The following is an 11,351-nucleotide window of genomic DNA, read 5'->3' on the forward strand; positions in this document are numbered from 1 at the left end:
CAGGAGAGCGTGGCATGGCGGTGGGGGGGACGCACCCTGATTTTTCCCTGCTTCCTCCTGGCATAGGAAGCTGGTGGGGGGAAGAGGGAGCGGTGATGCACAGATACTGCTTTCCCTCTCAATGTTCCTCTGCGTCCCCCTAAGGGGCTGTGATGGGGGGAGCGAGGAGCAATACCAAGCGGTCCGTGCATACAGGTCACTTTCCCCACCTGTTTCAGAGTAACAGCCGTGTTAGTCTGTATTCGCAAAAAGAAAAAAAAGAGTACTTGTGGCACCTTAGAGATTAACCAATTTATTTGAGCATAAGCTTTCATGAGCTACAGCTCACTTCATCGGATGCATAAAGTGGAAAATACAGTGAGGATGTTTTTATACACACAGACTGTGAAAAAATGGGTGTTTATCACTACAAAAGGTTTTCTCTCCCCCCACCCCACTCTCCTGCTGGTAATAGCTTATCTAAAGTGATCAATCTCCTTACAATGTGTATGATAATCAAGGTGGGCCATTTCCAGCACAAATCCAGGGTTTAACAAGAACGTCTGAGGAAACGGGGGGGGGGGGGGGAGGGAGAGGGGGAAATAAATAAGGGGAAATAGGTTACTTTTTATAATGACTCAACCACTCCCAGTCTCTATTCAAGCCTAAGTTAATTGTATCCAATTTGCAAATTAATTCCAATTCAGCAGTCTCTCGTTGGAGTCTGTTTTCAAAGTTTTTTTGTTAAAGGATAGTCACTTTGAGATCAGAAATCGAGTGACCAGAGAGATTGAAGTGTTCTCCGACTGGTTTATGAATGTTATAATTCTTGACATCTGATTTGTGTCCATTTATTCTTTTACGTAGAGACTGTCCAGTCTGACCAATGTACATGGCAGAGGGGCATTGCTGGCACATGATGGCATATATCACATTGGTAGATGTGCAGGTGAACGAGCCTCTGATAGTGTGGCTGATGTTATTAGGCCCTGTGATGGTGTCCCCTGAATAGATATGTGGGCACATCTGGCAACGGGCTTTGCTGCAAGGATAGGTTCCTGGGTTAGTGGTTCTGTTGTGTGGTATGTGGTTGCTGGTGAGTATTTGCTTCAGGGTGGGGGGCTGTCTGTGGGCAAGGACTGGCCTGTCTCCCAAGATTTGTGAGAGTGATGGGTCATCCTTCAGGATAGGTTGTAGATCCTTGATTATGCGTTGAAGGGGTTTTAGTTGGGGGCTGAAGGTGATGGCTAATGGCGTTCTGTTATTTTCTTTGTTAGGCCTGTCCTGTCACCTACTACTGTTCCTCAGACGTTCTTGTTAAACCCTGGATTTGTGCTGGAAATGGCCCATCTTGATTATCATACACATTGTAAGGAGAGTGATCACTTTAGATAAGCTATTACCAGCAGGAGTGTGGGGTGGGGGGAGAGAAAACCTTTTGTAGTGATAAACACCCATTTTTTCATGGTCTATGTGTATAAAAACATCCTCACTGTATTTTCCACTTTATGCATCCGATGAAGTGAGCTGTAGCTCACGAAAGCTCATGCTCAAATAAATTGGTTAGTCTTTAAGGTGCCACAAGTACACCTTTTCTTTTTCCCCACCTGGGCTGTGCTGTGAAGGAAGCATCAGGAGCTGCTGTTCTCCTGCCCTCTCCTTACTCAGCCCAGGTGGGGAAAGTGAGCTGGATGCACGGAGCCCTGACATCGCTCCTTGCTCCCCACCTCACAAACCTTTAGGAGTACACAGAGGAGCAGCATTTGGGGGAGCAAGCATCAATGCCAGCTGCTCCATGCATCCAGCTCAGTTTCTCCACATGGGTCTAGGAGGGGAGTGCAGAGCTTAGGGGCACAGGAAAGGAGTGCAACGGTTAGCGGCAAAGGGTGCACAGTGCAGGGGTTAAGGGTGCATATGGGGCACAGTGCAGGGGTTAGAGGTGTAGAGGGTGGTGGGGAGCCTAGGGACCCAGGGGGCCCGTGTCAATGGGGGGCACTCGCAGGGGCCAGGGCAATGGGAGGTCACCATGCCCACGGGGGCCAGGAGTACCAAAATACAAGTTTGCCCAGAGTGCCATTTTCCCTAAGGCAGGCCCTGCCCCAAAGTATAGTTTTGATTAAGAAAGCTGTTTTATAAACCCTTGTCCCTGTTATTACTAATTGCTCGGAGTTGTTTCAGGTAAAAAAAAAAAAAAAAAAAAAAAAAAAAAGGCCCACTAAAGAACACAGAAGTATCAAAGATTTCAGAGCAGGAGCCCTGTAAGTCTGTATTCGCAAAAAGAAAAGGAATACTTGTGGCACCTTAGAGACTAATAAATTTATTTCAGCATAAGCTTTCGTGAGCTACAAGTCACTTCATCGGATGCATTCAGACATGTAACGTGTCAAATTCAGGAAGGAAGGGACTTGCTGTGTAGTCTGTATTTAAAGAAATGTCTGGGCCTTTGCACATCAGTGTAATATAAAAGATCTGGCAGATATGGTGAGTAAAACCAGGTATCACATGGATGAAGTGTCTTAAAATTACAATGTAATATAATGTAATTTATGACATTTAAAAGGCCAAACTTCCTTTAAAGAGATAGGGAGGGAACTGATTCATTAGGGCTTCGGCTGCATAAAAAAAGTAAAAAATCCTTTAAAATTATATAGACCCTGGACTGAGGAAAAACAATGGCCCAATCTTGCACCTACTGATGTCAATAGGAATTCTGGTCCTAACTTTATTGAGCAGGACAGGGTACATAATTTAGGAATAGTTGTAATGTGGAATCTTAGTACATTAAACCATTTGGCTCCAAAGGATCTTTAGTGATCTATCAGCGAAAGGTGGGAGGGGGAGAACACAAACAAAACTGCTGCTATTTAACATACCATCCTCATCACTGTCAAAGTCATCTGAGTATTCAGCAGTTTGCTGTCTTGCTGCACGAGCAGAAATTGCTTCTTGTAGCTCATCCTGAAATATTTTAATAGATTCCTTTTGAATAAAAGTTAAGATCCATTACTTCAAGTTCAACTCTCATTCTTCCCACTACCAAAAAGTGTTTTGGGACAGTAACAGATATGAATCTTTGGGGGCGAGAGGGAGTGGGTGAGCAAACTGGTGTAGTATAGTGTTTCCCAAAATTTTGAAAGCTGATGCACCTTTCAGGAAAACAACACCAATTGGACCCCCCTCTCCATCCTTGCCACATACTGCTAAAAGTCTATGCATCTTAGTTTATATATCTTTTGAGTAAAACCCCCAACCCCTTACAACTTTGTGCTCCCTCTTCCCGGTGGGCTTGCCCACTCTTTGGAAAATATTTGCCTAGTTAACAAATTGCTTGACTGGGAGTCAGAAGACATGGCCTGTTTCCGATAGCGCCTGCTGTGTGACATTGGGTATGCCACTTCAGCCCAGATCCAAAGGGACTTAGGAGCTACACTGCTGTCACAAGGCCTTACTTTTAGGTGCCTTGGAGAGCACTGAAAACCACAAAGCCTGAGTTAGGTATCTAGGCTCCCTATACAATGAATGGGGAGAGATAAGCATTTAAGAATGGGATCCACAAAAGCAAGCATATTAGACAGCTCCCCTCCTAAGCTAGTCAATAGTAGGGAGTGTTTTCTTGTTCAAAAATTACCAGCCACTAGCAACCTGGAAGCAGAGAGACCCTCCAGTAAAGTGCATATAATCTTCGTTAATGTGCTTTCACAAAGAGGCCACACAGATCTTTTCAGGTCCTATAGAATCTACCACCAAAAATAAAGGATCTGACAATGGGTAAGTGAGGAACTATGAATTAATTAAATTAATAAATTAATAATATACCTAACAGGATATCTTAGAAGCACCACAAAAATCTTCAAGACAAAGTTTTTCTTTTCCTCAGTCACCTCCTGTGTAGTTTATTACTAGACAGGAGACATCTTCTATAAACATCACCTGCAACCTTCAAAACTTAAACCCTGATCATGCAAAGATTTATGCATGTGCTTATCTTCAAGCATATAACAAATCCCATTGACTTAGAAGTTAAGCATATACTAAAATCTTTTCATGACCAACACCAAAGCTACTGTAACAAACTGGCTGCATGCAAAAGTTACCCACCCAGGATTTGTAGTCCAAAGTTCCTTGCTTTTATTGGTTTAAACTAGATGTTTTACTTTAAACTAGGACAATTATTGTGTACATTTAGGAGATCAAGAAAACCTCAGTATGATTTTTCTAAAGAAGCACACCGAAACTAAATGAGAATGTCAATTCTACTTTTAAGATAGGAAAGTTTTTGCTTTTCTCGTATATTGACAGCAGAGTTGTTTTCGTCGCTAACCTTAGTAACACAAAGGCCAGGTCTACAATAGAAACTTTAGCCAGTATAGCAATGTCGTTTAGGGGTGTGATTTTGGTGACATTTCTAAACTGGCGAAAACTCCACTGTACACGTACCTGCATAAAAAAGCGCTTTTATTTCACTTGCCAAACGGGTACAGATTATCCTGGCAAGAACACGTTTTTACTAGGATAAGCTGTACCTGCACTAGGAGGGTTTGCCAGTTTAGCTAGCCTAGAGATGACCGATTTTTTAATCGGACAACGTGGGGTAAAATAGTTTACCTGAAAAGTGGTTCTCCTGGAGACCTTGGGGCTCTTGGTATAGGCTAAAGTGGTGCCAATATCTTCATCAGACATGGTGGGGGAAAAGGCTGGAGAAATGACTCTTATGCAGGTTCTTCGTGTTTTCACGCCCTCAGCACTGGGCTCCAGTGAACTCAAATCTCTCCTGCGGGTTTAAACAACGGATCAGACAGCGCGATTGAAGCAAGGCTCTGCCCGCCCCTAAAGGGAACGCATCTGGCCGGCTCCGCTCGGGCTGGCCCGGGGCGCTGCAGGAGGCGCCGGCGTGCGGCGGATTCCCCCCGCCCCGGGCAGGTCTGCGCTGCAGGGCGCACACGAGCTCTGACCCACTGAACCCCAGCCCCGGGCCCGGACGGCACCCCCCTACCCCACGAGCCGGGCCCTGCACGGACGGGTCCCACCTCCCGTGGCTGCCTGTCGCGGGCCCGTCCGAGAGAAGCTCGCCCTAGGCGCTGCGCAGCAGCCGCTCCGCTCCTGCCGTCGCAGCCGCATTGACCGGAGGGGTGGAAACTGAGCCCCCGCTGGCCCGCGCGGCCATACACGTTACCTAGCAACCCACCAACACCGGAAGTGACCGCATAGACCGAGCCCCCGCTACTCGGGGGACCGAGCCCCGCCCCCTCCCCTGCCAGTTGGGGAGGGGATACGGTCACGTGTCTGGCTCCGTCTCCTGGAGTCCGGGACATGGCGCTTCTTCGCCCCCGCGCTTAGAACCGAACCAGAGCCGAGCGGGCGCGGGCTGGTGGGGGGAGGATGCGCGGGGAGTGGGGCAGCCCCAGGGCCCCGCCTCTGCGGCCGATTTGCCGGCTAATAGCGTTTTCAGGGCCGCAGAGCACGGAGGCGATCCGGACGTGTCCGGCCCCGGGCTGGGTTGTTTCAGATGCTGGCCTTGAACGTACCTGAGCAGAATGGCTGGCTGCGCCTTTCACACGCTCCATTGTGCGTCGCTCTTAAGTCTTACCCATTAACGCTCACCCAGTGCGTTTCCTCTTCTCCCAGTGGGTCCTGACACCTCACCCCTTCTGCCAGGCCCCTCTGCTCCCACCGCCCCGTGCAACTTCGTTAAACGGCGCTGCAACTTCTGTTACTTACAACGAACCTGCGTATATCTCAAAACCCAAACTTCCCGTAGGAGACCCCCAGCGCTTGTACGGAAAAACGTGTGAACAGTTGTGTCTCTGGTTGCACTGGCAGTTATCACTGTTGTAGGGGCAGAGTGGGTGTTCGTGCATGCAAGTGCCATTGAAACACCTAGCTGTTCGCACGTGACTTCTATAATCGTTCACACAATAGTCAAAAGGCAGTTGCAGATACATTTGTGCCCATGAAACTTGGGCCTCTGGTTTTGAACATTTGGTTTTCAAGCTGTATGAGCTGCTGGGCACAGGTCTTGCTTGGACCAAACTCCACCCTGCTTGATGCTTTATACAAGCTGAGGGAAGTCAATGGGATTTGTCAGGATTGACTTTAAGGCAGAACCTAACTCCTCCCTTTCTTAGGGCTGAGGGAAAACATAGGTACATGTAATTGAATTATTTGGGACTCATACCCCTAAGTATTCAGCTTCCATTTTCTCTAAAATGGGAGGTAGCAGTGCAACCTTTGCTAAAAATAATTCATGCTTGAATGAGTGGTCAATTTGCAAAGGAGTATTAATTCTTTTGGGACTGTCTGTTGTGAGTGTCGCTAATCTCCTCTGTGAGCAGGTTAATGATTGCAAGCAGACAAATCCTCAGAACATTGCAGCAATACTTAAGTCATCTATATTTGAAAAAACTTAACTTTAAACCATTTAATTTAAAACTCCACAAACACATGGATAATGATCGTTCTCTTTTTTATTAAATCTAGTATACTCACATTCTCTCACTCCAGATTAAATGCTTGTGATTTCTTCTTTCTGTAGAATAAGACTGTCTTTAATCATTCCAGAGCTTCAGTCATCTTAATAACAATGAACCTTACATATTTTTAATATTGTTAAAAGACATTTTTATTAGATTTGCATATATTAATCTTCCCTAAACAAACTGCATATACATATTTTGTAGGAAGAAAATCCGATTAAATAATAAATTGGACACCCACAGCTTTAGGTTTTTTTTCTTGTTTATTAATATAGAGTGGAGTTTTGAGAGCAACTCTATTGTGCTAGTGCGTGACTGCCAAGGAAAAGGTTTGGAACTGAAATGGTACTCTCAAGATTAATATTAGATTTGAACATAAAATACATTGTGAGTAATTTAATCTATGTTTGTGAATTGTCTGTGAGCAGTTTACAATGTTGCCAAGTTTAGTTATTTGAAATCATAGAATAATTTTTGTGAATAATTCTTGGTCTATAGATTACTCATAAACAGTGTAGGTAATAAATGCTGGATACTCAAAACTCTGTTGTTACATTTTGATTGGTTCTTTTCCTTGCATTAGAATAACAATTGGAAGGAGGTTTCTAGTGCAGACAATCATATATACCAGTTCAACATTTGGTTTCTGCCAGTGTACTTCTGTATTCACTTAAAATGTAATTCAGGTGACCAGACAGCAAGTGTGAAAAATCGGGACAGGAAGTGGGGGGTAATAGGAGCCTATATAAGAAAAAGACCCAACAATCGGGATTGTCCCTATAAAATCGGTACATCTAGTCACCCTAAATGTAATGCTTCTGCAAACATCCTGTCAGTAAACTAATTTTCTAGAATATTCACAGAAAGTGAACAACAAGGGGCTCAACAAAGTCTAAGGTTTCAAAATAATAGCCCTGTTAGTAGCTCACGAAAGCTTATGCTCAAATAAATTGGTTAGTCTCTAAGGTGCCACAAGTACTCCTTTTCTACAAAGCCTAAGTAACTTCCATCTTTAATTTAAATCAATATTTGCAGGTAATTCTGAAGAATTTACACTGCTCTACTTAACATAATATGATGATAACATGCAGATTTCTGTATCTTATGCCCTGTCTGCTCTTGGAATTCGTCCCAATTTCAGTCTTTGATATAGCTGAATGAGCATAAACCCATAATATAAAAATGGAAAGCTGCCTTTTGCACCAGTAGAAGCAGGGGTAAATTCTACTAGTGCAAATTGTTGCTTTGGTTGTCTACATTAGAGTTTTGCATCAATGCACTTAAGTTGCTATGTGAAATCAGGGCTAATTCCAAGTGCAGACCAGGGTGGATAAAAATCAGTGATTAAAAAAAAAATCAGATTTTTTTATTTTGAAAGCAATTCTATTGTGCTAGTGCGTGATTTAAAAAAAAATCAGATTTTTTTATTTAAATCGGATTTTTTTTGAATAAAATGCTTTTTGAGGAAAAAACCTAACCTCAAGTTAGTTTTAATTAAGATACTTTATAGCTCAAAGATTTCTGATCAGGGATTATAAATTCTAATTCTATAGTATGAGACCATATATTCATGTAATGTTTAAGAAAAGTTTTGTAAATGAGTTCCAAAAGTTCATGGCTTAGGGACCCAATCTTATGGAGTTCCAGGGTCTTCTGTATAGATTATTAGGTTAAATCTTTCTATCTACCCACTGGGACTCAGTGCTCAGTCTAGAAGATACCATCAGAGATGCTTAGTTTTGCAGTTCTCAAACTGTGGATTTGTCTCTCCGGAGATAACGTGCTTGTTAACAGCAAAAATGTTTTTAAATAAAAAAATATATAATATAGAGAGGTGAGAAATAACAGACCTCAACCGTATTGTCCCTCTGCACATTTGTGTACACAGAGTCAATCTCTCGCTAAAAGTGAAAAGTTTCAAAAAAGTTCAATGAATAGAAGATTGTTGGGGGCGGAATAGAGCTGGACAAGGAGAAGTCTGGAGATAAATGTGAGAAGGAAGGGACAGGCAGTAGAAACAAAAGTGAAACTGTTTGAACAGCATATTCCAGAAGTCTTGAGATCTTTCTGAGTGTAGTCTTCATTGATTTGAGATCTACCATACAATTCTCTCACTAAAAGGGAAAACCTATAATGGCAGCAGGTAAAAGGTTTATCGTAAAAGAGACCCAGTTTTGGAATATTTTAATGAAGTTCCTCTACCTGTGGGTAAGACAGGTATGCGTGCAAAATGCAAACAGTGCAACAAAGAAATGCAAGGCTTGGTCGCCCGAATGAAACAAGTTCATGAGAAGTGTTACTTCTCAGGAGGAAGATGCATTGAAGATGATGAAAGGAACATGTCTGAACATGCAGGACCTTCAGGTTAGTAAACTTTTATTTCATACTTCTTTCTTAAGGACTTTCTGTCTTCCTTCTGGACCATTCTTGAATTCTCATGTTTGAACAAAAAATATAGTTGTTACTCTTTGGTACTATCATTTTAGATGGAGTTGTGATAAAAAATAAATAGCTGAAATAGGCAGATCTTCCTTTTACAATTTCATCTTTAAAGTAGTACGGCCTGTCAGTGAATGCAATGAGTAATACTAAATGAGCAGTATCGTAACAATAATTAAATAACTGCATTGACTTATTTTGTTTAGAAGAATTCTGGATTCTGAAGACTATTCACCCTCAAGATCACCATCATTTTCTATAGTTTCAGAGTTATCTGCCAGGGATAGTGTTTCAGTCACATCATGTATGTCACATAGCCACAGTAGCAAAAAGGAAAAAAAAATTCCACCATCCAGAAACAACCATAGTTAAGTTTGTGATAAGAACCAGCAGATTACAAAAGGAGGTAATTGATTAAAAAATTGCCCAGTTTGTTTATGCAACAAACTCTCCTTTCCATATGATTGAGAACCTACACTTCATTAACCTGGTTCAGTCATTAAGACCAGGATACAGTCCAGCCAACAGAGCAGATGTCACATGCAAATCGCTGGATAAAGTGTATGAAAGAGAAATTGACCAGTGTGCGAAAGATCTAGAGGGTAAAATTGTTAACCTGAGTCTTGATGGGTGGAGCAATGTCCACGGTGATCTTCTTGTATGTACTTGTGTGACAACAGAAGAAGGGACTGCCTTCCTTACAGAAACAATTGATACATCAGGAAATGTACACACAGTAGAATACGTTCAAGAAGCAGCAGTAAAAGCTATAATGAACTGTGAAAAAAAATTCAAATGTCTAGTACGCAGCTTGGTCACAGACAATGCTGCAAATGTATCCAAGATGAGAAGAAATTATTTAGAATAGAGTCCTAAGCTAATAACATATGGTTGCAGTGCTCATTTGATGCTCCTCCTAGCCAAAGACTTCAGTGTTCCAGAAATAAAGGCTAATGTTGTTGAAATTGCAAAATACTTCCGTAACTACCACTTTGCAGCAGCTGCTCTGAAAAAAGTGGGAGGAGCCAAGCTAACTCTCCCACAAGACGTGCGGTGGAACTCAGCAGTGGACTGTTTTGAGCACTATATCAAGAACTGGCCTAATCTGACGACAGTTTGTGAACAAAATTGTGAAAAAATAGATGGCACTGCCACAGCCAAAGTTCTCAACATTGGATTTAAGAGAAATCTTGAACACATGCTGAGTGCCCCGAAGCCTATTTCTGTAACCTTGAACAAAATGCAGGGAAATAGCTGTTTTATTGCTGACGCTGTTGAAATTTGGAAGGAACTGAGTGAGATCTTAAAAAGAGAAATATGCAACGACAGAGTTAAATTACAAGCATAAAAAAAAGAATGGGACAAGCACTATCTCCAGCTCATTTTCTTGCAGATATTCTCAATACTCAGTACCAGGGTCAAATCTTAACTGCTGAAGAGGAGTTGGCTATGACATGGACATCCAGCAATCATCCCTCCATAATGCCAGTTATAATAAACTTCAGAGGTAAGGGTGAACCATTCAAGAAATATATGTTTGCTGATGTTTTAAAGAAAATCACACCAGTGAATTGATGTAAGTCACTTAAGCACTTGGATTCAGAGACTGTTGAAGTAATAATCTCACTTTTAAGACCAGTAGCTTCTTCTGCCGGTGTAGAAAGAATATTTTCTTCCTTTGGACTAATTCATTCCAAATTGAGAAATTCTTTGGGACCTGAAAAAGCAGGAAAGCTTGTTTTTCTTTTCCAGATTAAGAACAAACAAGAAAATGAAGGTGAAGACGACTGAGTTAGCTGCAGAAGCCAAAATTTTATGTTTCTCATGTTGACCTGGCTGACACAGTAGATTTAATTTTTTTTTAAATATTTCATTTAACTATTTTAGTTAAAAACAATTTTAACAAAAACAAACCTGATTTTAAAAAAACTTAAATGTTTAACTAAATTCAAAAATTCATATGCTTATTTTGTTAAAATATTATGTTTGCTGTTGCAGTAAAATATCCAGAATACATGAAGTTGTTGTTTTAGATAAATAAAACAATTTAGATGTCTGTCTGGTGATGTTCTCCTCCTAATACAGCATGGCAAGAAAACCCTCCAAATATTAATGAACTGGAGATAGTTCACCTCCCAATGACTTCATAAATATTTGCTTCAATTACCTTTGGTAAATGAAATAATCAAACAATCATTCATTTTCTGATAGAGCTGTAAAACTAATCTGCCTTTGTCTGCCTCTTCCCCCAAGCCCCACCCCCAAGGTCAGACCCCCCGTTTGCTCCTCCCCTCTCCCAGGACTTGCTGCTTTCCCCTTCACCCCCCGCATCCCCTCTGCCCGGGTCAGGCGGGGCTTGCCTGCCAAGCTGGGGCTGGAAGCTGTAGCCACCTGAGATAGGTAGGAGGCGGCCTTGGCTGAGTAGGGGCTGGTGTGAGTGATGAGCTAGCGTTTCCCTGC

General features: G+C 42.3%; 1 protein-coding gene across 2 annotated transcripts in view; it reads right to left on the reverse strand.

Moving 5' to 3' along the window:
- The window catches only part of MAP9 (microtubule associated protein 9), a 30,354-nt gene extending 25,355 nt beyond the window's left edge, over window positions 1–4,999 (reverse strand). For both annotated transcript variants that reach the window (XM_073341430.2, XM_073341429.2), the window contains exons 1-2: window positions 4,585–4,999; window positions 2,853–2,937 (exon numbers count right to left, since the gene is read on the reverse strand). In XM_073341430.2, the coding sequence (XP_073197531.2) occupies window positions 2,853–2,937; window positions 4,585–4,659 (160 nt within the window). In that variant the 5' untranslated portion in view covers window positions 4,660–4,999. The remainder of the gene's footprint in view (window positions 1–2,852; window positions 2,938–4,584) is intronic.
- Window positions 5,000–11,351: the final 6,352 nt, after the last annotated feature.

This window comes from Lepidochelys kempii, chromosome 4, assembly GCF_965140285.1.
Source record: "Lepidochelys kempii isolate rLepKem1 chromosome 4, rLepKem1.hap1, whole genome shotgun sequence".
In the NCBI taxonomy this organism is placed as follows: Eukaryota; Metazoa; Chordata; order Testudines; family Cheloniidae; genus Lepidochelys; species Lepidochelys kempii.